This window comes from Drosophila innubila, chromosome X (genome assembly GCF_004354385.1).
Source record: "Drosophila innubila isolate TH190305 chromosome X, UK_Dinn_1.0, whole genome shotgun sequence".
NCBI lineage: Eukaryota > Metazoa > Arthropoda > Insecta > Diptera > Drosophilidae > Drosophila > Drosophila innubila.
Genome location: NC_047626.1, coordinates 20,929,191 through 20,955,630, shown reverse-complemented (window position 1 = coordinate 20,955,630; position 26,440 = coordinate 20,929,191). Strand labels below are relative to the sequence as shown.

The window sequence follows — 26,440 nt, the reverse complement described above, 5'->3', positions numbered from 1 at the left end:
AAAACAGTTTCAGGAATCCCCCCACTGTATTCCGTACGCCTTAATCTGAGTCCAAACAAATTTCGAGATCGATTGAAAAAATGTTTTATAATTACGATTTTTATATATACAAAAAATAGCTCCTTATCATAAAATTGGGGGTTTTTTTTATTCTTCAGCCAAGTTTGGTGGTTAGTGTACACATACATACACAAAATATGTATAGTCCAGATCAAAGTATTTTTGTAAAATTTGTATAAAATCTTTCCAAAAGTGTTTGTATTTTTGCTTTTTTCGTTTTGCTTTCATTTTTATTAGAATTTTTGTCGTTGATTTTCAAAATGTACACAGTTTTTGTTTATTTTGTATTTCAGCTCGCTCTCTTCCTTAAGAAACTTACTATTCCTAGAGAAAAATTTTGGTTTACGAAATCGTTTGTTTTTTGTTTGTTGGTTTTTTTTTGTTTTTGTTTTGTATTTTACGCTGGACTGAACTGGACTGGAACCCTAAACCCTACCACACTGCCTAATAATACATTTCGCCAATGCATTTTCAAATTTCCACTAAATATAAATTAAACTGAAAAAAAGATACATTTAAAAAAAAAATAATAATAAAATCAAATAATAATAAGGTAAAAAAAATCATGTTTCAAAAAATTGTGGCGGCAATAAAAACCGTTAAGAGTTTGCGATTAAATTGACCGCGTTTAAGTAAAGTCGCTTCATATAAATATATATATATTAGATATATATATATATGTATATTGGTATGTGCATATTTAGGCTATATACTACATATGTATAAACCTTAGATCAGTATTAACAATCAATTGGCTATGGGAACGTACAATTAGATAGGCGACAGAGTTACCAGTAGAATTATAATTTAGCTACGACTGCTTGGATGTGGTTTTGGTGCTTCTGTCTCTTGGTTTGTCTAGTCTGGTCTGGTTGGGTCTGGACTCGCATAAGGAACTAATAAACTAAGCCTTAAACTAACTTTAAATTACATATGTTTGAAAAAATAGTAATCACCGTTAAATAAACGAATGCAATAAACAAGATACGTAGATTGGTTGATAGATTGATAGATAGATAGATAGATAGATAGATAGATAGTAGTAGGTAGGTAGGTAGGTAGGTCGGTAGGTGGTTGGTTGCTTGGGTGAACGTGGTCCGTACACAATGCCACCTACATGGTCCGATCCTTGCGTTACAGATACTTGCGATAATTGCGCAGATGTGCATTGCCATCCTCGGCGCCGACACCAACGCCAACAGCAGCCGCGGCACTCTCAAACGATGGCGGCTCATTAACCAGGCCCGGACTTGGGGGATCACATGTATTGCTGGGCATGCCACTGCTGCCACTGGCTGTTGTGCTGGTCGAGGTGCCGCCTTTGGCACGTCGACGGCCGCGTGTGCCGGCAACGCGAGATCTGCGGCCGCTGCTCGTTGTCGGCGTGCCGCCAATATCGCCGCCCGCCTCGATGGCCTCCAGTGAGGCATCCAGCGCCGCATCTGTGGTCGTGACACGCGTCCGTGTCGCCGCACTGCGTCGTCGTGCGCTGCTGCTGATGCTTATGCTGGTGGTTTCCCCGCCAGCGTGTGTCGTTGCACGCTTCCCGGGCCGACGCTTGCGTCGCTTCTTATTGCCATAACGTGGATCATAGTCGTACTCATCATCGGCTGGTGATTTCGGTTCCTCAAGCGAATCCACATCGTTCATATCCATTTCATCGTAGAACCACTCTTTGGGCAGTTCATCTTTCGCGTGTTGTTGTTGTTGTTGCTGCTGCTGTTGTGTTGGCAGTTGACTGTCTTTGCTGTCGGATGTGTCGCCGCCGGCGGCGCCCAGCGAGCACGACTCCTCCATGCTGAACGCACCATTGAAGTCGTGCGTGGTGTCGCTGTGGAGCGTGCTCAGAACCGTTGGCGTCGTCGATGCGCCGCCGCCCGTTAGCATATTGAGACTCAACGTGGAGCTGCTGCTATTTGCACTGCCTATGCTGCCGCCGGTGCCACTGATGCCAGTGATGCCTCCGATGCCAGTGATGCCTCCGATGCCAGAGATGCCTCCGATGCCAGTGATGCCCCCGAGGCCAGTGACGCTGCCAATATTAATGCCGCTGGCCACCAGTGCCTCGTGCTCCTTACGCAACGCCTGAAAGGGGCGCTCGGGAAACCTGTTGTTGTGTGTGGAACTAGATTTAAGATTTCAATTTGAATGATTAATGATTAGTCTCACTCTCACTCTATGGCTCTCGCTCACCTGTACATTTTGGTTAAATACTGGCGCCGACTTTTGCGCCAACGTGTCGCGGGATACGTGTAGATTTGGCCCTGTCGAAATCCCGGCATTCGTTGTCTCTTATCCATGAACAGCTGGGAGTGATTTTGTGCGACGCCCGTTTGCGGATCGAGGAACGGCAGCCGCAGTCGCCGTTCAATGCAGAGGCGTGTGTTGAAATTGGCGCTGTACTCGATCGTCTCACGATAGCTGACATCCTTGAAAAAGTTCTCGATCTTGGCCAGATTCGGCATCGATACGATTTGTATGTTGACGGCCGAAGACATGACTCCGTTCCGTTCCGTTCCGCGCTCTCGCTTCCGTTTAACCGCCTCCCCCCCTTAGTTTATTGTTATCTCTGCTTGATATGGCGAGCAACGCTTAATCCATTTAAAACCAGCTCCAGCGGCTAGCGCTGTCGACACGGCGCGCCGCTGCTGCTTGCGTTGACTTTTGTATTTTGTTTCTTATCTCTATTCGCCTGCTTTTTCACACCGCTTTCACTGTTTTCGTCTTTTGCAAATCCTCCTACAGCGCTACGGTTTAGAGTTGTATCGAATAGAGTTTCGCTCCAGTGTTGCCAACTTTTTAGACACAAAATATAGCTGATTCTGTCTGGAAAGCATCTGAAAACTAGCTAAAATTGTGATGCAAAATGGCTAGACATTTTTACTATCAGTTTTTTTCATTTATATATTAATATATCAGTAATTTTTTCTAATTCGACAAAATCCTTATCGATAAGCTTAAGAAAAAATATTAAAAGCAAAACATAGCTGAATATATCTTTAAAGTAGCCAGATTCCCGGCCAATAGTAATTTTCAAATATTTCTACCTATCGAACTCTGAAAATATCCAGAACTAGCTATAAAATAGACAGTTTGGCAACAGTGGATGTCAAATATAGTAGTAGTGCTGCCAACTTTTTTCAATAGTCATGTCACAAAAAAAAACGAGTTGCAGGCTTGGTTCGCGGTTATAAGAACACTGTTGCCAATTTTTGGATTTAAATGAATTAAACTTAGTTGCACAACTTCTTCCCCTGAGGCACAACGAACTCAAAGCATTCATAAAAGAATCAAATTTATGTTATCCAATTTTGAATTAAAAATTTTCATTATATGCCACTTAAACTGCGGCTTCTAAATTTTGAAACCAGAATTTTATAAATTGTCTTAGAATTTTTGTTAGAATTTTGTCGAATTTTGGATTTTTCATTTAGAATTAAATTTTACAACTTCTTCACCCGAGGGGTGACGAGCTTCAAACCTTCATAAAAATATTAAACCTTATATTACTTAATTTCAAATTAGAACTTAATTAAACTATAAATTTAGTGAGGAATTAGCTAAAAATAAATTCACATTTAAATTGCCCGCTCTTGCCATTCATTTAACGATCTGGAACCAGCGGTGTACTAACAGAAATAAATGTACCAGTTTGGTTACAAATGTACCAAATATGGCAGCCGTAGCCCTGGATCAGACCGGTATGGCAACATATAATAGTGCATTGTTTTTGTTTACTGGTGACGTTGCCACTTTTGACGTTGACAGTTCATCGCGAGTGCGTGCGCGAATGCCTGTGTGTGCGTGTGTGTATGTGTAAGCGTGCGGGGGTCTGGCGTATTTCGGTTTCATTAAATTTTTAGAACTTTAGATGCAGCTGCACGCCGGAACGATGGTGCCAGCAATTGTGCTTGGCCTCCTGCTGCTATGTGGCTCGACCAGTGCCTGGCACTCGGAGGAGTTGGAGATATTCGATCTGATCGAAGAGGTCAATAAAAACTTCTACGAGTTTATGGGCATTAATCAGACTGCCACGAATAATGAAATCAAGCGAGCGTTTCGCACCCTCTCCATTGTGCTGCATCCGGACAAGAATGCGGCCGAGGATGCCAACATTCAGTTTCGCAATCTCGTCTCCATCTACGAGGTTCTCAAGGATGCGTCCAAGCGCGAAAAATACGACAAAGTGTTGCGCGATGGAATGCCCAACTGGAAGTCTGCCCTGTATTATTATCGTCGCATGCGCAAGATTGGCCTCTACGAGGGTGCATTCATCCTATTCCTGATCATTACCGTCGGCCAGTATTTGTTCGCCTGGGCCGCCTATCTTGAGAAGAAGTACACGGCGGAACAGGTGTTTGGAACGAAGCTAAAGAAGCTGCAGAAACGTAATAAGAACATCGATATGGATGTCATTTTCAGTGAGATTCCCATACCATCGCTTCTCAATACGCTGCCCATTCAAATACCAGTGGCTATCTGGAATCTGCCCAAGACCATTCAAAATGCATTTAGCAAGGCCAACGAGCTCAAGGAACTGGCGCTGGAGAAGCGCAGACAGTGAGTATTGAAATGTGTTAGTCTCCAAGTGGCAACCACTCAAAGTGTATTCTATATTTTAGAGAGCTGGAAGCGGCACGTCGCCAGGAAGAACTGGAGCGTGAGGCTGAGGAGCAAGTGCGTCTGCGTAAGGAGCACAAAGAGAATCTACGCAAGCGCAAACAGAACACAAAGGCGCCGGAGAAGACCGCCGAAGAGTTGCGCGGCTACTCGCAAATCCAAGAGCGCGAACTCACCGAGGATGACGCCATCCGACCTGCTTCGCAAAAGGTAAGTAGCTCTATTTAACCTCTCCGATCCGTAGTACAACTTTTTACTTATTGCGTTTATAGAGTACAGTCAGTGGCGGCTTTTGGACAGACGAGGATCTGACAGAGCTTATACGGTTGGTTAAAAAGTATCCAGGGGGTGCGGGCAGTCGCTGGAATACAATAGCCGAGTCCATGAACCGCACCGTGCAAGAGGTTACCTTTATGGCGGCCAAGATGAAGGAGAATGGCTATCGCATACCTGGACAATCCGAAAGCGTGGCCGAGAACATTGTGCAGGAGTCGCAGCAGGCGGTGCGCAAGGAGAAGGTCAAGAAGAGCGCTGGAACCGCCAATGAGAAGAGCATGCTTATTCCAGAAACGAACTGGACACAGGAACAGCAGCGCGCCTTGGAGGCGGCCATTGTTAAATATCGCAAGACGGCTGGTGGAGGCGATCGTTGGCAAAAGATTGCCAACAGTGTGCCGGAAAAGACCAAGGAGGAGTGTCTGGTGCGCTACAAATACTTGTGTGAGCTAGTCAAGACACAGAAGAAAGCTGAAGAGGAGGAGGCGGAGGCGGATGAGGCGGCTGTGCTTGCTGAAGCGGAGGAGCAGGAGGAGGAGGAGGTGGAGATGGAAGATGAGGCAACAGCACCTGCATCAGCTACTGCTCCAGCTACGGCGCCAGCAAAAAAGCTAAGCAAACGCGAACAGCGACGACGTAAACGCGATCTGTCCAGCGACGAGGACTCCGATGATGCATATCAGTATGAGATCAGTTAGTTCAGTTGTCAGTCCCACCGACAATCCTCGCAATGCCCCCGACACTTGGCCAACAAGATTTATGCTCAAAAAACCAGAAATAGCACAATTTGTGTAAGCGAAATGGGATCATCATCGTGCGAGCGAGACAACAAAACTGAATTATACGTCAGCCAAAAAGTTGAATCAACTTAAACTATCAACTAAACTACTTACATACATGCATACATATACATATATATAATCTCGGATTAAAGTCCGGATTCCCTATATAATTGTACAAATTTATCACAACTTTTCTCTCGCTCGTTTCGGTTTTCCCCCAATGCTGTTAATAGTTGTTTTAATTATCAATTTCCATCTAAATTTAGTCGGAGTGTCCAAGGAGCTTTAGAGATTAGATTATATTTGATATACATTTTTGTGGCTCAAAATTGAATGTACCAACATTTAGTTGCATAAAATTTAATTTGGATTTCACGTTAACGTGTTACGTCAAATCGCAATCGCTTGTTTTATGTTTTGTACATAAATGTATTTTATAATTATAATATATAATATTTCTTTGCTAAGTAAAGAGTAGTAAAAACAAGAAATTGAAACACTTGAATTTTTTTTTTTGGACTGGGATTCATTTTAAATGTGTGTATATACACATGTGAAAAATAGGTGTAACAATATTGTTTCCCTTTTAAATGCGTAGAATTTTGGATTCTTATTAAAAACAATGCAATTATATACAATTATTAAAAAATTGCTGAAAGAGCATAAGTTATATTTTGAACATTTAGAATTTATAATACATTTTCTATATATTTTAATTATATTTGGACATTGTCCAACTTTAAATTCAGATAATAAATGTGTGCATTGATTTTATACATACATTTAGAAAAAAACCATAAGAATACAAAGTTCTATGCATTTAAAAAATACGGAATATTTACGCTAATTTCAATGCGAATATTATACATATAAGTCTGTACATTATTAAGAGTTTTATTGATTTAACGACTAAATATTTTAGGGGAAATACTCGTCGCGTAACAAATGTGTAATTGATGGAATTAACTACGCATCGGATTTGTCGGCTAGCACGGATTCTTTGCTGATCTCCAAGAACGAAGCTTGCGACATTTCAGTGTCATCCTCCTCCTCTTCGATTTCCATTTCGAATATGGTCATCTTGCGGCGTCGGTCAGAGAGCACGGTGGCAACTTTGCGACTGCCGGATACGGCCAGCATTTCGCAGACGCCATCTAATGCCTTAAATGTGGCCGCATCCGGTATATCGTGTATGCTGTGCGTGACCGTCGCCTCCGGCAGCTTCATGAGTGGCGCCAACTGATGCTGGGTGCATTGATTGCGTGCCGCACTCAAGGAGAACTGCACAAAGTAACTGTGCGGCCGTACACCGGGTGTGGGTGTTGTTGTCTGTGCCAGCATTGAGATTGCGGATTCGTTATAGAACTGTAGATCGACAAAGCGTAGATTGTAGTAATCATCGTGCAGTTGCGGCGTAAATGGACCAGGGAACAGTTGAACCCGCGTGCAACGCAAGAGGCAATCCTCGCCGCGACTAAACTCCAGTATCATGGCCTCCTGCCAGCTGATTGTCACCGCCAACATATCACATTTGCTTGCCTCATGCACATGGTAGCTGCAGTTGATGAAATCATAGTTGGACAACTGATCCTCCTGTTCGAGCGATGGCTCACAGGCAAACTGCGGCAGATCGCCACATATCACAGCCGTGGTCAGCTTAAAGCTGGCACTAATGCTCTCTGTCGGCTTGTGGAACACTGCATCAATGGCATTGAACATTTTCTCCCGCTGCTGTATCAGCGAGAGCTTCTTGTCATGGGGCACAAACAGATTGCACTCGGCCAGGCATTCGTTCTCGGCGAGCATTCGCGACCAGAGCTCCGATGAATTTAATGGCTGTGGCTGCGTCAAATATGTATTCTCCAGATATTGTCCCACACGCTCCAGATTGAATTTACTGCGTGTAAGCATGGGATTTGGACTTGCGTCGGATGATGAGTCTTCTGTGTCGGCAGATGTCGTTGCATCTCGCTCATCGCCACCTTCACATTGACCCTGAAGATCCGGTTCCATGTTGCAGAAGAATTCGACCAATGCAACGTTCTCCTTGCCGGTAAAGATCATGTCATCGGGTATCTCCTGATTGGACAGACGCAGTATGGTGAATATAATCCAAGAATGAAACAGCTTCATGTCATTCACCAGCGTATCAATTGTCCGCTGCAGTTCGTGAACCTTCAGCAAGAAGGCGCCACAAGCACGCATTGCCTCGCTGGCCACATCTGGAGAGATGAGTGCCTACAATATTTTAAATTGGAATTACAATCATTGCTAACTTTCGTTTTCAACAAATCTCACATCAAAGAAATGCGTCATGCGACCAAAGCCAGCGATTGTATTGAGAAAGTAAAACATGTTGATGGCAGCTCCATTCAATTGCTTAAAGACCAATCCCTGTAGATTATTAAGGCTCAAGTCCACCGAATTGGCGATCTTCTTAAATACCTTCTCCGTCAGCGTTCTGCAGTGAGAAGAACAGAGCGCCAAGGCACATGAGTACTGTATAGTGAGTGTAGCCAAGTAACTCACTCGAACAAAAACTCCTCGACCTCCAAGGTTGCATAACCGAATACGAGCAGCTCCAGAAAGTTGGCAGATATCATGCCATAAGCCTGTGAATTGGCATACTTGGTCAGTTTATTGTCCATCTCCAGTTGAACCGTCTCCCAAGCCTCCGTCAGGCACTGTTGTGTATCGTTGATGTAACTGATTATACAGAGAAAGATGAAAGATGAAAGATCATAAAAGAGATGATATGAAAGTGATTGCTGAAAGAGTTGCTTACTTTTTGGTTTCCAGTATATTGGCGCAGTGGGAAGCCAGCTCCAGCATGGGCGATATGCTGTCCTGTAGCACTTGGTTGTGAAAGTGCAGCAGCTTCAACTGTTGGCCATCGCGGAGCAGCGCGTAAATGGCATTAAAGTCACCATTTAAGCGCACATCATACACATCAAAGTTCTCCGGATGCAGAATGTGCTGGGTGAGATCGATGCTGCCCGCTTGTAGGGCGCCCAGTAGCAGCAAATGGACTTTGCCGCTGCGCATGATAACCACCAGGAAACAGGGTGATCCTTTGGGAAACGACTTCTGGTCAAGTGTCTTCAGGCAGGGATCAATATTGGTAAGCGGTGGCAGTTTTGGCAAATAACGCTTGTGCTTGTCCTTGGCAGTGCATGTGTAACTGTCGAGGCTTTCTCTGCAGTTGATTGCCTTGCTAAAGTACACCTTCTTGATGTCGTCCTCGTAAATCAAGCCCGATATTATGGTTTCACTCTCCGCATCCAACAGCGCCACTTTCCCATTGCTGTAACCGACCGCCAGCAGCGTCTCATCCATTTGCCAGCTGAGCGAACGGACGCGTACATCCTCTCCGGGCGTCGGAAATGTCACAATCTTTTGCCAGTTTAGCCGCTGTATAATTACTTCGCCTGCAATCAAATTCAAATCAAACGAATGCATAAAGAGGGAATCGTTGCTGCCGCCTTTTACGCACCTTTCTCAGTGCCGTAGGCTATTAAATCCATTTTGTTGTTCCACTCCATGCGCTCCACAATGCAACTCATGTTGCGTGCGCCAAGCAGCTTCATGGAGCTTGATTGAGCCATTCTTTAACAATTTATAAAAAAAAATTCTTTAATTTGTTTCTGTTTTTAGTTTGCCGGCTTGGCTTCGGCGCCTATCGAACAAATCGAAATAATATCGTTTTTTCTACTAAAATATCGCCAATTAATATATCGACCCATCACTGATAAAAATTGCAAATTTAAAAATGCAAAAAACTTAATAAATTTGATAAAAATTTAAAATTACATAAAACTAAGGTAAACATTTTAATGCAGGTTTGAGTCTTTTCCTCCCAAGGGGAGAGAAGTTACAAATTTAATTCTGAAAAAAATTTTAAAAATGCAGAAAATTCCAACAAATTAAAAATTCTAGCTTCAAAATCATGAAATTTTCAAAAAAAAAAAAAAAAAGGTAGAGTAATTTAAAGTACCAATTTTGACAACTGACCGAAATTGGTACATACTGCCAGATCCGCGAATTTCACAGGGTGGCAACATTTGGGAGAAATAATAGTTCTTTTCGTTGACTTAATAATATTAAAAATCAGAAACATGTTTATTTGAGTTACATATTAATATGTATATATACTATTTTAGAAAGTTGTCCAACATTTTCAATCTGTTGGGCGTTGTAATTAACATGCAATAATGCTTATGATTAGTATGTATGTATTGTATTGTATAAATGATCCGACAGTTGTAGCAAATTTTCCTTTCTGCCTTCGTACATACATATGTATGTATGTATGTATATTGCTAGTCGCATCCTTCTTGATGCTTTTGTTCCACAGTGATTATAGACATAATTAATTTGTAAAACGTAGGAGCGAGCATATGTATGTATGTATGTATGGTCGCGTATTGCGATGCAAGTGTTTTTATGGTTTAAATGGTGTCAGCATTCCCCGATTCCACGCCAGCATCCGGCTTAATGTTCTCATCGTTGATGCTGCCACTAGGACTTGCGCCTGCTGCACTGCCAGGTGTTCCATCGCTTCCGCCGCCGTTGCCATTGCCGTTGCCCGTGTGCCATGTGAGACGCTCCTCATAGAATTGAATAACAATTTGAGGACATTTGACATTCGCCTGTTTGGCGGGCACTAAATCGGCGTGATCGCTGCCTTTCCATTTCATTAGAAACATTAGGTATCCGGCATAGTCGGTGGCACCCAGAATTTTCGATGGCTCCAAGCCGCGATCAAAGCCAATCAACTTTTTCTGTTCATCGGTTTCTTCCTCCATGAATGATTTCCTTTTACTACGTATCGATTCTGGTGTGGATGATGTGGAGAGTCGTTTTTTTGTCTCCTTTTTGTTATTCTTTAATGATTCCTCGAACGTTGCTATTAAATCGGGACAATCGAGATTTTCGACCGGCTCCCAAGTGTTTTCGCTGCGTGGATATCCCTTCCACTTTAAATAATATTCTGTACGACCATTCACCGTTCGCTTATCTTCCACACGTTCCACTGAGAATTCGGCCATTGCAATTTGCTTTTGTGTTTTCTCTCAACTTTTATTTATTTACTGTTAACTAAAAAAAATTGTTTTTGAAAAAAGTGACCAGTCTTAAGGTATTTTGGTATTTAGGGTGACCGCACACCTAAAAAATCTGCCAAAACTGGTTTGGAATGCAATTTCCACGCAACAAATCGATAACAAAATTTCCCCTCAGCTAATCCAAACAAATTGCCTCTGACGGCGAACAATTCAAAAGTGAACTCTTTTATAATCATTTACCAAAAAATTTTGCAATGATTGAACAATTTGATAAAAATTTTTAATTAGAAATTATATAAAATAAAAGTGATAAATTTTTGTAAAAGGTTGTAAGGATTTTTTCGAATTAGACAAAATGATGAATATTTATTATGAATAAATGAATAAAATTGAAGTTAAAAATCGCTGTTTTAGCTATTTTTCGGATGGTTTTCAGTCAGAAACAGCTATTTTTGCTCTAAAAAGTTGGCAGCAATGTACCCTTCATAGCCGATGATTGCAATAAACTATCGATGACAAAATTTCCCTACAGCTGATCCCAAACGGCATGTGGACAACGTGCGCGGCACTTGATAAAATAAATATTTAATTTATTTAGATGCACTCTGAGTGAATACAATAAGTTACAATGGGTGAATTTATTGCCGAGCTGCAGGAGCGCCTGCTGCCCGAGTATGAGCAAATGAAGCATTACCAGGTCTTCACAGCAGATCAAATCAGGTAAATAATCCAAAGACGCCAAAGTAAAAATTTACAGTATTATACATTTCCTTGTTAATGTTTTTGCCTTAACTTTTAGAGAATGTGTACGAAAGCGCGAACGTTTGCTGTTAAATATAACAAAAAGTAAAAAGAGCATTGCCGATTATTTGGACTTTATTGTATACGAGACTCAAATGCATATGACAATAACCGAAAAGGAGAAAATCGCGGGAATGAAATTACGCGGTCTGAAATCCTCCATAGCCACCCGGATTATACGTATGTACAGGGAAATGCTGGTGAAGTTTGCACATGAGAAGCGTCTGTGGAATAATTTCATCAAGTTCAGCAAGAAATCCGCACCACAGGAGGTGGCTGGCATCTATGAGAAGATGCTGTCGGTAAGATTAAAATGAGATCCCAATGCTCAATAGTATGTTGGTAATAATGTATCCCTCTCACAGTATCATGGTGACGATCCAGAGTCCTGGACAAGTGCCGCATTGTGGCTCTACGAATACAATCGCCTTAACATCACACGGGTGGAGAATTTACTGCTGCGTGGATTACAACGACATCCAGCCTCCGAGGTGATTAATAAGGTTTTCTTCGATATACTTCTCAAGGAGGCTGCCCAGGCAGACAGCAAACGCAATCTAGATGAGAATACAGTCTCCGAGCAGGAGATTAAACTGGAGCGGGTTGTGTCCGTCTATCGGAATAGCTTGACGAATATAACACATTTGGAATACTTTTTAAAACTGCTCGAAGCCTGTGAGGATTACCCGGAGATGACGGTCAATCTTCAGCATTATATTATTGAGGACATACAGACAAAGTTCTCGCGTGAACCAGCCCTGTGGGATGCACTGGCAAAGCGCGAGCTGCGTGGCTTCCATTTGGGTGATTTACAAAAACATATGGAGAAGATCGAAGCCAGCGGAGAGCCGTCTGAGAAGAAGATGCGATCAGACGAGAACTCTGTGTGGCAGGCACGTTCGAAGAAGCGTCGCATTGAGCTGTGTGTGCTTGTTTACAAGACGGCTGTGCAGCATGTGCAGACGCAGGAGATGTGGAATTTATATCTGGAAGCCATGTTGGCGCTTAGCCGGAATCACAAAACAGAGCGCGCCTACACACAACAGTGTTTGGGCACAGCTCTACAGGATGGCCATAAGTCCAAGCTGATGCATTCAAAACATTATGCCACACTTAGTATGATACTTGGTAGCAATGAGAATGGCGGCGATGCTTGTGTTCGCATTCTCACCGAGGCACTGGAGCACGATCCATCGATGCGCATGCACGAGCTGCTCTTGGCCGCTCTCATTCGCAACGACGACGAGCCGACCATCCACAAGTTGTTCAGTCAGGTGCGCCGGACAATGGGCGCTGCCGGCTTACCTCTCTGGGAGAGTGTCATTAGCTATTATCGGGCACGTGGTGATTCTCAGTCCAGGCGGCAACTGAACGACATTTTTATGCAGGCCTGCAAGGAGACTTGGCCGGAGTTTGCTGCTCTGCGTTGCAGCTACCTGCGATATTTGTGGCACGAGCATTCGCCGACCAAATCACGCGATGAATATAAAAAATTAGCAATACAACCGCCCATGTCCGTACAGCTACATCGGGAGATGATTAAGCTGATAGAGAGCTCCAAACTGAAGGTAAAACAATTGTCAATCTCTTTTGTATGACTCACTGTTAATAAATTACCCCATTACAGGATAAGCCAACAATTAAATTCTGGCGCAATTGCTACGAATTTATGGCTACTTATTTCGGGAAGCAAGATCCAACTGTTTGGATTGATTTTATCGCCTTCGAGCGGGATCATGGCGACATCAAGAACATCGCTCTGCTCAGCCAACGTGCTAGTTCCAAACTCGATCCAGAGTTTGTGGCCATCTTTGAGGAAAAGCGAGCGTTAGCGCACATTGCCGCCGCTCCAACTAGTTAAATAAATTGGCTTATGATCGTAATTTGAGTTTTGTTTCAATTTTTTTTTTATTTTTATCTCTATTTTTGTTGATAATCTTTTATCAAATAGAAATGTCATTCAATTCTCCTCCTTTATCTATTCATTATAAACAACTTTGTAATATACTTTATAATTTCTCATATTATGTGTATATTTCAATGTATAACGCACATGGGTTAAATAAGTACTATGTATTAAAACAAGGGAATCTAACCGATACAAATATCGGTTCCAGTACGTCCCAAAACATATATTTTGATAAAATATCTTATTTCGGTTTCGGATTTTCGGTTCCGGTATCAGTACTGGTACATACCGGTAAAAAATTTTAAATTGGTCATTGTTTTATGAGATATCGTTATTAAACTGATAGAATATGCTTTTAAGTTAGTCTTATACATCCTGATCAAAAATGGTTAAAATCGGACCACTATATCATATAGCTGCCATAGGACCGATCGGGCGAAAATTAAGTCTTAGTATGAAAAACTTTTTTGTTTTATGAGATATCGTAACCAAACTGATAGAATATGCAATCGATCGATATATCCTGATCGAAGTTGGCTCAAATCGGACCACCTTTTTTATGAGATAATATGCATTAAAGTTAGTCTTATACATCTTTTCCGTAGTTCGTTCAAATCGGGCGAAAATCAAGTCTTAGTATGAAAAACTTTTTTTTTCCATAGTAAGTACGGGGTCTCCGACAGTTGGGTATGCTCGACTGTAGCACCGCGAGCGAGTTTGGTCTATTTTTATTAATTTGCAATGATTACAGGGTATATAAATGTGTTCCTAGTTAAATATGCAAATGCATATGAGATGTATTTACTTATTTATATTAAAACATGTACACATTTATTAGTATTTGGTTATTGGCATTGATAAGAGTAAGAGCACATACATATACATATATACATACATACATATATTCAATGCATGCGTATGTACTTATTCACACACAAGAACACACACCAGTTGCCACCATAATCGACGGGAATTTCGCCGTCATTAACGCAGTCACAGTCGCAGTCACAGTCGACGTCGACGTCGCTGCTTAACGCAATTGCTGCCTGAGCTTTAGACGCGCACGCTGGCATCGCATTGGGTCAGTCAGTTTTCGCACAACGTGAAGGCAATACGTCGATAGGTCGTGAGTGGATAAGGAGAACCAAAAGCCGAAGCTAAAACGATTTGAAAAGCGAAAGTCGAACGTCGAACGTCAGAAAGAAAACGCGATGGAGTTTAACAATCGTTTGCTATTGAAGATCATTGAGCTGGTGAGTACAGTGTCTGTCAATTGTATATGTACACCTTTGATGTCTGTCTGCATGTAGCTCTATCTCTTTCTATATCCCTTTTCTAATCTGAACTATTGCTCCTGTCAACTTAAATGTCTTGCCGGCTGCTGTGAGAGCTGTTGCTCTTTTTTTTTTTTTGGTTTTTCTTTTTTGTCTCGTTTTCTACCCTCTAAACAGTTGCCTTGCAGCAACCGGTTTTCGTTGGCCAGACTCGTTTTCAATGGTCATGACGTTATTTGGGATTTTATTTTTTTGGAGTTTATTTATATACCCTGGTCGAGGGTATATTAAGTTTGTGCATAGACTTCTTAGAGATTGAGTTTATTTTAAAATTTGGCTCGTTGAAAATCAAATTACAAGAGCAATTTTAAAACTAAAGACTCAAGATACGAAACATATGATGTGCTATAATATGATAGGTATCTCGTAGTCGAGCACACTCCAATTAAGTTTTCTTACTTGAATTTTTTGTTTTTGGTTTGATTCCTTATTTTGATGGCATACTTCACAACTGCGTAGTTCTCTAAAGCGTGTCAGCAACATTCTTTTATGATCTCAGCTCCCATGATGTCATTAATTTTGTAAGTCTCTGAGATACAAACAAACCAGATACTGGGATTCTCATTACATTCACGGTTAGTCAGTCGACATGACCGCCTTAATGTTTCATAAACAAAGATTTATAATTCAACGTGATTTTGACTTCCGTTTGATTTGTGAAGATGCTTCTATAGTATGATGTCAGCCAAACACAGATTAAATTTTTATTATTTATTTATTTGATTTACATATTGGCATAGAAAGCGCTATGAGTCAGATTTTCTTTATAATTATATTTTCTCACTTATTTTGTGGAATTTTCACTCGTAGCAAATCGGAACTCTTAAACATTTAAATATATTGTTTAACGACAAATTGCACTTTGTTTTCAATTCAGTTTATCAGCTGTTTTTGTTATTGTTTTGCTTTTTGTTATTCAATAATTGATAGCCTCACTTTGTATCAGTGCAACATGGCGTATGAGCAATAATTACACAAATTTTATTGTGCATGCAACATTTGTGTCTTCTGGCTTGACATGAGCTCATTGACTCCTGAGTTTTATTGTCATGTGCGGATTATCATAGTTAAAAATAACATACATACAATGTGACTCGAAATTTCAAGGCGAAATTACTTAAGTTTTATGTGTCGGCAACAATGTTACACTTTTCACTTGCCAATCTAACTGGAAATATACTAGACTTTTTCTTTGTTTAATAAATCATATAAGTATAATATGCACTCCGATGTAGTATAATTCTTGATATCGCAAACTTAAATTTAGCTAGTTTGGAAACTTGATACAGTTGAGGTTACTACATCTTATAAATACGTAATTCGTACATTATTTTTGTTAAGGGTTAGTTTATTTTTCAGTCTTTCACAATATATCTTAATTGATTTAATGTGGGTTTCATTGGGTTTCAATACTGCTTATTAGATTTGTAAAACCATCACCATTAAATCTGTTAAGTTATATTGTGAAGGACTTAAAAATAAACATAGGATTAATAGGATAAACTGTATCAATTCTTGAATGAAAATAATTGTGAAATGTTTGCAGGGCGACATCATAAAATAAAGGCGTGTCCGATTTTTAATGTCATCTAATTTTTTTGACCAAAATATATTCTCTTATTTGTTTATTATATTTTTGTTTTTTTAAAGTATAATTAAACTATACAAATTTGGTTCTCTGACCAACTTTCTGTTGACCTTAAAATGACATGTAAAAATAAGAAAAGATTCGAATATTTTTTGTTTTAAGGGATTTAATTAAATTTATTTAATTATTTCATTTCATTTAATTGTATTTAATTAAATTTATTTAATTATATAAATTCATTTATTTGTATTTTATTTAATTTCTTTTTTAACGGAAATTTATTTATTTATTTTATATGATATACTTTTTAATTCAGGCTCTAGTCACAACTGAAAATAGATTTTGCGACTTACCTTAAGAAAACTAAAAGTATCGTATAAAATACAGCTGCCTTAAAAATTATCAGTCGATAATTGGAAGTTGAATCGAAGTTGGTGTTTTTCTAAAATAATGCAAAGACAAAAATAATGAAGGACTAAACGATATAGGAATAATCTGTAAGGGTATTAAATTTTTGTCATGCTAAGAATATCAAATCCGCCTTGTTCTATTTTTTCTTTCTTTATGTTGACTGAAACATGAAATTGATCATGTTTAATTGCATTCACTTGAATCATTTTTTAAGTTGTAATTAGAGTGACTGACGAATACTCTTAGATCATCGAATCGTTGTGGACCCTGTTCATTTAACGAGTACACGTTCAAATAATATTGGTGGGCGTGGCACACCTAAAAGGTATTCCGCTCAATTCAGTGACACATTTTCACAGCTTTAGGTTTGCAGTTGGGTTTCAGTAATTAAATGGGAATACGAGTGTAAACAAACCGAGACGCGCCTTGAATTATTTAGGCACGTATGTATTTAGCTGGCGACAGTCGATCATGGTGATGATAATGATGATGATGATGATGTCATAATAGCAAGTGTGAGCGCATATTACGCATACGCCATGTGCGCCAATGGATCGGGCAGCTGGCAAAGGTCGAAGCTTCTGGCGCTGCATTAAATAAACAACAAATCAAAATGTGTGTACGTTCGTGTGTGTGTGTGTGTGTGTATATATGTGAGCGGCATAGCTAATTTTTTAGCTAGTCGGACGCTTAATGAGCTGACCAGCAGCAGCAACAGCGTGCAGCAGCGTTACTCATCGGAAAATCAAATAAATAATAACAATAACAATAACAATTAAAATTACAACAAATATAGCAGCGACTTGGCTCGCAGCTTTAGTGTAAATATATGATATTATTTTGGTCATGGGAAATGACTTAGGGTATTGCAGATAAGGTGCCATAATAACTTATTGTTTGTATTAGATATTTAGTCGTGCCTCCTTAAACTCTCACTATTAACATGTGTCTGCTACGCCTTTTCAAAATTCTTGCAACACGCTCGCAAATCTGTTTACGAGCTAATAAATGTTTTAACTGCAAATTTTTGTTTTTTATATTTTTGTTATGGTTATTTGCAACGCATTTGTTATTGTTCATTTGGTTGTTATTTAGTTATTTATTTAGTGTGTGTGTGTGTGTGTTTTGTGGGGTGTTGGGTTGTCAGTGGAGCATTGGCCAAAGTCAATGGCATGTCAGCGTCATATAATTAATTGCTACATACCGTAACACACACACACACATGCACACACACACACACACACACACACACACACACACCTAACCTGGCTGTTTTCAAATAATTTTGATATATGGGCACTGTTTGAAGCGACTGAGCTTGATTTGGCCAAGTCGCTTGACTACTTTTGGGCCAATAGCTGCAGGGCTTTGCTTTTGACCAGCAATAAATGGGGCGGTTTTCATAATCCATGGAAATCCCATTTTATGAGAATTTTAAGCGAACGTTATATCTATGCTGGTTTTGGTACAGTAAGGCCAGCCTAAGACAGTTCATCATCTTTTAGATTTATCATTTCGAAGGTCATTTCCAGTCCAAACTCGTAAGCAATTTATTTTTCTTTTAATGCATTTACTCAAAGTATTACTATAAACTTTATAGTATAAAGTATTTATATGATTTCTTGATAAACATAATACGCAAAAAAACCCAAAACTAGTACAGTCAAGTAGCTAAAACAATATAGCCGAATTTTATTGGCATTTTTATCGGTCAAACAATTTGGTGTGACAATTAGTAAGCGTTATTAATTGACAGGAAGTCAATATTTTTATATATAAATAATACAAACAATAGTAACAATTGAAACAAATGAAGAATTGTACTTTTAGGGAAATATTCGATATAATGACAGCTATAATAATGGATTTAAATATAAAATTTAATTTGATTTAATTAAATAAATTAAATATAGCAATGCTTATAATTAAATTTATTTAAAAAAAATTATGCGTTCTTTTAAATATTTTCAAGTGGAAAGATCATAAGATATTAAAATATCTCTAAAATCACTTTTATCTATTTCCATTCAATCGAGCTAATAATGCTCATCACTGCGGACGGCAGTTCGCGTTAGTGACGAAAGCAGCTGGGGCAGTTAAGTACATTATTCTTTAAATATTTATTATCTTAAGCTAGATAAAGCTTAATATTGAGAAAACATTGTATATTTTTCGTTTCCTTATAATTTATTCATTAATTACTTTCGAGCATTGGTTTTACTTATCGGAAAGAAGTTTGACCTGTATATTTGATCGATAATAAGTATTTTTATGGGTTGCTCTTATCAAATTGTGGTTCCATTAATTTTTATACTTAACTTTTCGGCGAATATTCAAACATTTCATATTAAACATCTGTACTGATTGAGAATTGAGCATTTACATAAATGCAGAAAATGCTAAAAACTATTACATATTCCCTATTGAGTGTAGATTCTGCGGCTTGCTTGGGCAGCCAAGTGTGGGCATATAATTCAAAATCAATTGTAGCCCTTTGGGGCCCACAACAGCGTCCAGACATTAGGCAGAAAACCATTAAGAAAACACGCACAACACTCTGCTGTAGCTGGAGTTATAGCTTGGGTTGGAGCTGAAATTGAAATTGGGACCTCAGCTGGGAATGGGTTAAGTGAGGGGTAAAGTGCTTGTGATAAATGCCAAAAAGCCTCCAAGCGCAACGTCGATAAAGCTGCATTGGACCATCTTCATCAAGGCTGACTTAGGACTGAAGTCTTGACTGTGGTCTTAGGAACCGACATCGGTGCAGAGCTCGGAGCTGTAAGCTTATCAAAATACGCGACGAATGAGCAAGGAATTTTATTCATGAAATATTTTCCATAGCACGCAGTCGGACGTAGAAACAGGTTCAAGTTCTAAAGCACTCAGGTAACATTTTACAGGTGAAATAAAGTTTTTTAGCTTACATTTTGGCGATTTCTGACAAAACGGCTCTAACAATATGCATTTAACTTGGTTTTATATATCCTGACAAAAGTTGGCTTAAATCAGACCACTATATCATATAGCTGTCATAGAACTGATCGGGTCAAAATTAGGTTTTAATACGAAAAAACTTTATTGTTTTATGAGAAATCTTAACCAAACTAATACAATATGCATTTAACTTGGTTTTATATATCCGGACCAAAGTTGGTTCAAATCGGACCACTATATCATATAGCTGTCATAGGACCGATCGGTCCAATATTAAGTCTTAGTATGAAAAACTTTTTTGTTTTACGAGATATCGTAACCAAACTAATAGAATATGCATTTAAGTTAGACCTGTATATCCTGATTAAAGTTGGTTCTAATCGAACCACTATATCATATAGCTGTCATAGGACCGATCGGGCGAAAGTTAAAAAAAAAAGCGAAAATTGGCATTCGGCACTGCGCAAAAAGTAATTTTTATGTACAAAGAAGCTCACCCTTTTTGCTCACAGTGCACAATGCCAACATTCGACTTTTTTTTATTAATTTATATTTTTATTTAAAATTTTTAGACTAAACTGAATTTTGTTCGTCACAAAATTGGATATCAGCAATTTTGGGGCTAGAAATTGCTTTCGTCACTAGACTTTTACCTCGTGTAGAGGTTTTTTTTGTGGGATTGATTATACACGTGCCGACATATACTCGAATTATGATTACCTATGCATATTATAAATGGATTGCTCATATCTCACTCAACCCTCAAATACTTCCCATTGATTCATTTTAATTTTGTTTATTACATTTAGCTACTATTCTTATTTGCCTATAACTACATATGTGTATTATACAGACACACACGTGTCCATCCAATATACACTGTACATATAACATCAATTGTTGTTGTGATTAGACAATAAAACTAAGAATGATAGATATGATAAGGTCTTTGGCGATCGATGCATTGTTATATTCAATCGATCGTTACCAAGGGAGACATATATATTTTTTTAAATTTACTCAACTGTCAACTCCATAAAATTATCAAAGTAACTGCAAAATGCTAAAATAAAAGCTAAATAATAGCATTTTAATTTTCATTTTAATGCAAACTTTTAAATTAAAAACTTAAAAGTTAGTAGTTTAGGGGTATTTAAAATTTTTAATTGATCCGTCATTAATTGTAAAAGCCCAAATAAAGATGTACAGTAAGATTTATAGCAGAGAAATAGAGTGTTAGTAAGAAAAGCCCGTCAAAAGCGTTATAAGAACCATAATGATATCATGATATAAATGATATAATTTATAAAATGTATGTGGCAAATGCAAATGATTGATCCAATATTTAGCAATTATTGACATACGTAATTGTGTTCGATTCCAGCTAATTTTAGTTGTTGCTAATGGGCGCGTGGTAAAAAGTAATCCATATATATGCATATGTATGTATGTAAAAATATCAAGTATATAACTGTGCCTGCTGTATCTATAGTAAAGAGTCTAATATGATATCTATAAGCTGCTAACACGCTCTCCTAATGACATTTTGTTGTTGTCGTGTGGCAAGTATCTCGCATTATGTTACAAGTTAAATAATAGTCGATATGGTGTTGGGGATATATTTGCAAGGATACGCAACTGCGTGGCATCCTTTTAGCTGGCAATTAGCGGGCACTAATGGCGTTTCTAATTGATTGATTGATTGCCCCAACTATGATGTAGCACAGTTGGGGCGCACCCATTTATAATACTCGCATTTAGATATATGATTCCATTTTGTTGACACTAAAAGTGCCAAATGGCCCGTCGATATAGCGAACATTTAGTGATATCAATACGAGTATCTAAATAATATTCATATTTTGATAAGCAAATTGGCTTAAACACTCGCAACGGAAGGGAATTCCTACTGGGAGTTACCCATGCCGACTTTAATGGAATTTAACAACAATTGGTAGTCTGTCTGGCCTATACTGATACCTATATAGATAATAACAATCGAATTTAAGTAGGCCTAAAGTTTTAAGAGTTGACTTTGGCTAGGAATTTTTGGAAGTTGATTTTTAGTCACTATTAAATTTAAAATCTTAAATAGTCTAAATTATGTTTAAAAGTATTTTCCAAGCTACAGTAAAACAGCTTTATTTATAAATTATTATATTTCTAATAATTTAGCAATTAAGAAAAGAAGTTTTTGTTCTGGCTTTTAGGCCTCAAAAGCTCAAATTATATTGCAAATAGCGATCATTTTGATTGTCATTATATAATCAATTTCTTTGCTAAATGTTTTCATCTTAATATCCTATTTTGATTGATGAATGATGGATGAAATGTGGCACTCAATTTTCTTATCCAACATTTTTAAAATTCAATTTCTTGTTTCAACTGTTTGTCAGCGCACATCTTTCGAAATTTGCGTTCCGTTCTGATTGATGACTGATTGAAGACTGTTGAGACTTATCTTTGTTTATATTCAATTCCTTTTTTACTTTCAACTGTTTGTCACTACTTTCGACTTGTAAATTCAATTCCTTTTTCAACTGTTTGTCAGCGCACATCTTTCGAAATTTGCGTTCCGTTTTGATTGATGACTGATTGAAGACGGTTTAGACTTTTCTTTGTAATCCTTATTCAATTCCTTTACTACTTTCAACTGTTTGTCACTACCTTCGACTTGTCCGTTCCGTAAATGTGTCAGTCTGTTGCCTTCTTGTCCAATGTCTGTCCACGTCTGATCCAAGTTTCGAGCGCTCATCGCAGGTCTTCACCGCCAGCATTATCATATTGATTGAGAGCGTTGCGGATCATGGCTATAGCAGCGAGGCAATGCTAGTTTGTGGCACATTAGCCGGCTATTTGATCATTTGCAGTTCCCTTACCATAGGTAATATTGTCACTTTGGACTCTTCTTCTCTTTGTTTTTGCAAGTTGAATATCAATCCACTTTACAGGCCACCTGCTGGGCGCCAAAATGGACAAGCGAATCGACATACTCTTCGCAGTGGCGGGCTGTATACTATTCATTTCAACTGGGGCTATCATACTCGATCGCTGGATAAACAATTATGAGACTGCCATCGATAAGAACACCATTCTGTCTTCTGGCGTTCTAGCTTTTGCCAATGGAATTATTTTTATCGCCGACACATTTGTCATATTTCATGCCAAATAAATATTGCCAACAAAAATAGAAAACCAAAACCTACTACTAGTATATCTAAAATAATTCCCTATGCTGATTAATTACTTATTTCGAGTAATTTTTGGGGGAATGGTTTATACCAAAACATATGCTAGATACGTTCAAACCTTTGTGAATTTTCACGGAATTTGCAAATCACATCTTTTTATTACAACTCGATTGTCTTTGATATACTTTTACAAAAAATAATAATCTCTTTATAAAAAGTTCAAATAAAATACTCATTTGGTTAAAAAAAAACAATTTTTACTAATATAATTATTTTTTATTGACGATTAAAATTATCTAAGGTCCCAAAAAGTATGCTACATAAAAATTAAATTTTAATCAATATCTTATTTTTAAAAAAGTATTAAAAGGAGACAAATAGTACAAATTTTAAATTCAATCTAAGAAGGGTTTGATAAAAGATGTCTCTAAGCTGATTTTCATCATTGATTGTTGAAATTTTATGATTTTTATCTATAATAAGAATAAGGAAATAGTATAATACCCAATTTAAATGTCACGTTTTGTATTTTGTTATTTCTTCGGGGTGATTTTTTTTATTTTTTGTTATTTTTTAACAATTTTCCTATTTTTTACACAAAGATGAATTATCTAAATATTAAATTATTGTTTTTCTTGATTTCACCAGGCCATTGCCATTGCTTGCTGTGTGCTTAGTGAGATGGTGGATACTATGAGCAAACATGATCTGATTGTCTACGGAACCATTGGTGGTTTCACTATCATCTGTGCTGTGCTTTTTATCGGTAAGTAGTATACCTTGAATGATTAACCATTAATATGGATTTAACTCAACTTAAATGTGAATCTTTCTAGGACACGTGATCGGTTCAGTTGTGGAGAAACGTCTGAATGCGCTTATCTCGCTGTTGGGTTGTATCTTGTTTGTGGCATCGGGTGCATTGGTGATCGATTATTGGCATGATACCTACGACTACCTGAAGGATCGCAAGCGTAAAGCTATCGCTGCTGGCTCCCTGATGATTATCAACGGCGCCGTCTTTTTACTGGATACACTCTCCATTTGCAGAACGTAAGCCCCAAATAGAATGGGCTATCTTCATATTTATGATGCGCTTTTTTTTTTAAAACATACCAATTGAAATTCTCATGGCTTCTGTGTGTGGTCATAATGCGGAATATGAATCTTGTGTAAACTCTTCGAATTTCATGTACACAATATACTTATATTTATATGTAATTTTTTTTCGAATATACCTATCTATGTAGCACTTAAGTAAAATTCGATTGTGCACGAGAAAGCGTTTGCTAAACAAATATTAAATTGTTCACAGGAATCCATTAAGAAATATATACTGCTATTGTATCTGTATCTGTATCTGCATCTGTTTCTGTAAGTGTATGTGCTTGTTTGTATCTAATATCTAGCATCCGGTTAACTACTTTAATCTGGAACTGGTCATGTCTTATATAATAATTGCGCCGCTATTTTGCGATTTCCCCTCACCATGCATCATGCTAAGAAAATTGCGCATAATTGCTTGAAGCGCATTTTCAGACTCTTTCTGGGAAAATTGCTCCGACACACGCCGCGTGACGTCACGTGCCAACCACTGTTAGCGAAACCTGCCCTAAAGGTTGTCAACTTTTCACATTTACTTTCAATTTTCGAGACCTGCTCGAACCGATCTCTTGAGTTTTTTGCGACACACCTGCAAAAGGAAAAAAAATATCACAATCTACATAATTTGTGTATCCAAAGAAAAAACATTTTCTACAGATTTTATTGAAATTTAAAAATATTTATATTTTTTCGGTATTTACAAGAATGTTAGTCTTGCGGGTTATAGTGTAAGTCCCTTGGAAAAAAAGTAATGTTAGATATTCAGCGTACTTCAGAAAAGTTACTTCCTATATTTTAAATACTTATGAAAAAATCACTTAGCACAAGGTTAGTTGTTTTATGTTTTTAAATTGTACCTTGTTTTATTACCATGTTTTAAATTTTTATCTTAAATTATATATCTTGTTAGTCAATTTTAAATTAAATTTAAAAGTAATTATTTTTATTTTATTAGGTTTTCTTTTCTTTCTTGCAATCAAAACTATAACTGTAATGTGCAAATATTTTTTGTTAGGGTATTTTCGCTTCCGCATATCACCGTAAACTGTGCATCTGTTGTTTTTCTGTTAGTTAATTTATTTTATTACATTGTCTTTTGTCTGTTGCCCTGCGTGTGACTTTGTGATTTAGTTTTTGCTGTCGTTGTCTTCGCTAAATAATTAAGCAATTTATTTAATTTATAATTATTTTTTTATGTACAACCCTCACATGGCTCTCTAGACGCACAGCAGTGCCCGTGTTAACGGATGAGTCGACGAAGAAAAACAAAGTTGAGATAAATCGCTTTTAGCCTAAGATTGAGATACATTCTAAATGAAGTGGCTTTAAATCGGGTTGTGATTTATATTAAATTTTTTTTTTTTTAACTTTTGTTTTATAATTATAGTTAAATATTTATTAAATTAATTCTAATTAATATATATGTACACATGAGTGTTACATTTTTAATTATATTTTCTCTTCTTGTGCAAGTTTGCAATTAGAAACTGTCAGTATTATGTTCGTGTTTATGGTTCGTGTTGAATGCTTATAATCATCGTTTATTACTTACAGCAGGCAGTTGAAATTGCTTCATAGAACTTTTTAGAACATCTATTATACTTAAATTACCTTACCAAGCTAAGATGGCAACTACCAAACCAGATAATAAAGATAATCCCACAATTATGGCCTGTGACTTCGAAATCGCTGGAAAATTTCCCAAGGAGGCGTTCGAAATGTTTGCCGCTGCCCAGGCTAAGATCTTGGGTATCCGCGGTTATATTATACAGGTCGCTGACGATTTATATAAGGGTCAGCTGCAGGGTGAGGGCAAAGTGATAGAAGCATTTAAGCAACTTATTGCCACAGCAGCTGAATACGTGGCTGCCGTCAAGGAGTTTATCATAAAGAACCTGAAAATCATTGTGGAATATACGTATGACACTTTCGAGGTGAGGAAGAAAAATTAATACATCAGCAGTCATCTAAAATTCGATCGGTAATAAAGCAAACTCAAATATAAAATTGCGTTATCTTGATCATCTATGTTTATTGATGTTTTGGAACTGTTGGGTAGGCACAATGATCTTCAAACAAGTTTCTGTGTTGTGCCTATTATATTACTTATGAGTATTATACTCAATCACTGATCTTATCTAGTAATATTTAATGCGAATCTCATTCGCCTCTGCTCAAAGGTGCCACCATTTTTGCATACAAATGGACTAGACATGCCGATAACAAAATCGTGACTTTGTTTTGGAATCAATATGATCAGTCCATATTTCAAGTACCTACCTGTCGAGAAGCCAAGTAAATGATGTATATATATATATATATTATATATATAAGGAAGTTCTTGGCAAAAGAAAAAGAGTGTAAAAA

The 26,440-nt window shown here is 38.0% G+C and overlaps 8 protein-coding genes across 10 annotated transcripts; 5 read left to right on the top strand and 3 right to left on the bottom strand.

Moving 5' to 3' along the window:
* Window positions 1-424: 424 nt before the first annotated feature.
* LOC117793442 lies at window positions 425-2,884 on the bottom strand. The gene is made up of 2 exons (XM_034633756.1): window positions 2,254-2,884; window positions 425-2,185 (listed from the first exon to the last, which is right to left on the bottom strand). The coding sequence occupies exons 1-2, from the start codon at window positions 2,556-2,558 to the stop codon at window positions 1,195-1,197; spliced, it is 1,296 nt and encodes a 431-aa protein (XP_034489647.1). The 5' UTR covers window positions 2,559-2,884; the 3' UTR covers window positions 425-1,194.
* Window positions 2,885-3,833: 949 nt separating this feature from the next.
* On the top strand, window positions 3,834-6,136 carry LOC117786831 (uncharacterized protein F54F2.9). 2 transcript variants are annotated; one of them, XM_034625252.1, is made up of 4 exons: window positions 3,837-3,876; window positions 3,932-4,620; window positions 4,683-4,890; window positions 4,953-6,136. In XM_034625252.1, exons 2-4 carry the CDS (start codon window positions 3,932-3,934, stop codon window positions 5,652-5,654), a joined length of 1,599 nt encoding a protein of 532 aa, XP_034481143.1. In that variant the 5' UTR covers window positions 3,837-3,876; the 3' UTR covers window positions 5,655-6,136. The 2 variants fall into 2 exon arrangements, with proteins under 2 accessions (XP_034481135.1, XP_034481143.1); XM_034625244.1 differs by having other exon boundaries at window positions 3,834-4,620.
* A 472-nt stretch (window positions 6,137-6,608) lies between these two features.
* Window positions 6,609-9,457, bottom strand: LOC117786817 (anaphase-promoting complex subunit 4). Of its 2 annotated transcripts, none has more exons than XM_034625224.1 (5): window positions 9,232-9,457; window positions 8,524-9,166; window positions 8,268-8,444; window positions 8,037-8,199; window positions 6,609-7,976 (listed from the first exon to the last, which is right to left on the bottom strand). In XM_034625224.1, exons 1-5 carry the CDS (start codon window positions 9,341-9,343, stop codon window positions 6,705-6,707), a joined length of 2,367 nt encoding a protein of 788 aa, XP_034481115.1. In that variant the 5' UTR covers window positions 9,344-9,457; the 3' UTR covers window positions 6,609-6,704. The 2 variants fall into 2 exon arrangements, with proteins under 2 accessions (XP_034481115.1, XP_034481123.1); XM_034625232.1 differs by having other exon boundaries at window positions 8,274-8,444.
* A 407-nt stretch (window positions 9,458-9,864) lies between these two features.
* Window positions 9,865-10,851, bottom strand: LOC117793632 (chromobox protein homolog 3). Its single transcript, XM_034633999.1, has one exon. It carries the CDS (start codon window positions 10,784-10,786, stop codon window positions 10,187-10,189), a length of 600 nt encoding a protein of 199 aa, XP_034489890.1. The 5' UTR covers window positions 10,787-10,851; the 3' UTR covers window positions 9,865-10,186.
* Window positions 10,852-11,335: 484 nt separating this feature from the next.
* On the top strand, window positions 11,336-13,737 carry LOC117793726 (U3 small nucleolar RNA-associated protein 6 homolog). Its single transcript, XM_034634106.1, has 4 exons — window positions 11,336-11,521; window positions 11,601-11,904; window positions 11,968-13,170; window positions 13,230-13,737. Exons 1-4 carry the CDS (start codon window positions 11,430-11,432, stop codon window positions 13,461-13,463), a joined length of 1,833 nt encoding a protein of 610 aa, XP_034489997.1. The 5' UTR covers window positions 11,336-11,429; the 3' UTR covers window positions 13,464-13,737.
* An 850-nt stretch (window positions 13,738-14,587) lies between these two features.
* Window positions 14,588-24,316, top strand: LOC117791277 (protein snakeskin-like). Its single transcript, XM_034630988.1, has 3 exons — window positions 14,588-14,764; window positions 23,618-23,735; window positions 23,806-24,316. The coding sequence occupies exons 1-3, from the start codon at window positions 14,723-14,725 to the stop codon at window positions 24,024-24,026; spliced, it is 381 nt and encodes a 126-aa protein (XP_034486879.1). The 5' UTR covers window positions 14,588-14,722; the 3' UTR covers window positions 24,027-24,316.
* On the top strand, window positions 22,329-22,979 carry LOC117791287. The gene is made up of 2 exons (XM_034631000.1): window positions 22,329-22,662; window positions 22,730-22,979. The coding sequence occupies exons 1-2, from the start codon at window positions 22,605-22,607 to the stop codon at window positions 22,948-22,950; spliced, it is 279 nt and encodes a 92-aa protein (XP_034486891.1). The 5' UTR covers window positions 22,329-22,604; the 3' UTR covers window positions 22,951-22,979.
* A 1,300-nt stretch (window positions 24,317-25,616) lies between the features above and the next one.
* On the top strand, window positions 25,617-26,094 carry LOC117792536 (acylphosphatase-1). Its single transcript, XM_034632719.1, has one exon. The coding sequence runs from the start codon at window positions 25,699-25,701 to the stop codon at window positions 26,023-26,025; it is 327 nt and encodes a 108-aa protein (XP_034488610.1). The 5' UTR covers window positions 25,617-25,698; the 3' UTR covers window positions 26,026-26,094.
* Window positions 26,095-26,440: the final 346 nt, after the last annotated feature.

What these genes read in the sequence shown, in the direction of transcription:
- LOC117793442 (XM_034633756.1), bottom strand. Translation starts at nt 2,558, where the DNA reads ATGTCTTCGGCCGTCAACATACAAATCGTATCGATGCCGAATCTGGCC. An exon ending in TATTTAACCAAAATGTACAG is followed by an intron (nt 2,186 to 2,253) that starts GTGAGCGAGAGC and finishes TCTTAAATCTAG; the next exon opens with TTCCACACACAACAACAGGT.
- LOC117786831 (XM_034625244.1), top strand. Translation starts at nt 3,932, where the DNA reads ATGCAGCTGCACGCCGGAACGATGGTGCCAGCAATTGTGCTTGGCCTC. An exon ending in GCGCTGGAGAAGCGCAGACA is followed by an intron (nt 4,621 to 4,682) that starts GTGAGTATTGAA and finishes TCTATATTTTAG; the next exon opens with AGAGCTGGAAGCGGCACGTC. An exon ending in TCCGACCTGCTTCGCAAAAG is followed by an intron (nt 4,891 to 4,952) that starts GTAAGTAGCTCT and finishes TTGCGTTTATAG; the next exon opens with AGTACAGTCAGTGGCGGCTT.
- LOC117786817 (XM_034625224.1), bottom strand. Translation starts at nt 9,343, where the DNA reads ATGGCTCAATCAAGCTCCATGAAGCTGCTTGGCGCACGCAACATGAGT. An exon ending in AATATACTGGAAACCAAAAA is followed by an intron (nt 8,445 to 8,523) that starts GTAAGCAACTCT and finishes CTGTATAATCAG; the next exon opens with TTACATCAACGATACACAAC. An exon ending in GCATGACGCATTTCTTTGAT is followed by an intron (nt 7,977 to 8,036) that starts GTGAGATTTGTT and finishes AAAATATTGTAG; the next exon opens with GCACTCATCTCTCCAGATGT.
- LOC117793632 (XM_034633999.1), bottom strand. Translation starts at nt 10,786, where the DNA reads ATGGCCGAATTCTCAGTGGAACGTGTGGAAGATAAGCGAACGGTGAAT.
- LOC117793726 (XM_034634106.1), top strand. Translation starts at nt 11,430, where the DNA reads ATGGGTGAATTTATTGCCGAGCTGCAGGAGCGCCTGCTGCCCGAGTAT. An exon ending in TTCACAGCAGATCAAATCAG is followed by an intron (nt 11,522 to 11,600) that starts GTAAATAATCCA and finishes CTTAACTTTTAG; the next exon opens with AGAATGTGTACGAAAGCGCG. An exon ending in TAGAGAGCTCCAAACTGAAG is followed by an intron (nt 13,171 to 13,229) that starts GTAAAACAATTG and finishes ACCCCATTACAG; the next exon opens with GATAAGCCAACAATTAAATT.
- LOC117791277 (XM_034630988.1), top strand. Translation starts at nt 14,723, where the DNA reads ATGGAGTTTAACAATCGTTTGCTATTGAAGATCATTGAGCTG. An exon ending in TATTGAAGATCATTGAGCTG is followed by an intron (nt 14,765 to 23,617) that starts GTGAGTACAGTG and finishes TGATTTCACCAG; the next exon opens with GCCATTGCCATTGCTTGCTG. An exon ending in CTGTGCTGTGCTTTTTATCG is followed by an intron (nt 23,736 to 23,805) that starts GTAAGTAGTATA and finishes GAATCTTTCTAG; the next exon opens with GACACGTGATCGGTTCAGTT.
- LOC117791287 (XM_034631000.1), top strand. Translation starts at nt 22,605, where the DNA reads ATGCTAGTTTGTGGCACATTAGCCGGCTATTTGATCATTTGCAGTTCC. An exon ending in TTGCAGTTCCCTTACCATAG is followed by an intron (nt 22,663 to 22,729) that starts GTAATATTGTCA and finishes TCCACTTTACAG; the next exon opens with GCCACCTGCTGGGCGCCAAA.
- LOC117792536 (XM_034632719.1), top strand. Translation starts at nt 25,699, where the DNA reads ATGGCAACTACCAAACCAGATAATAAAGATAATCCCACAATTATGGCC.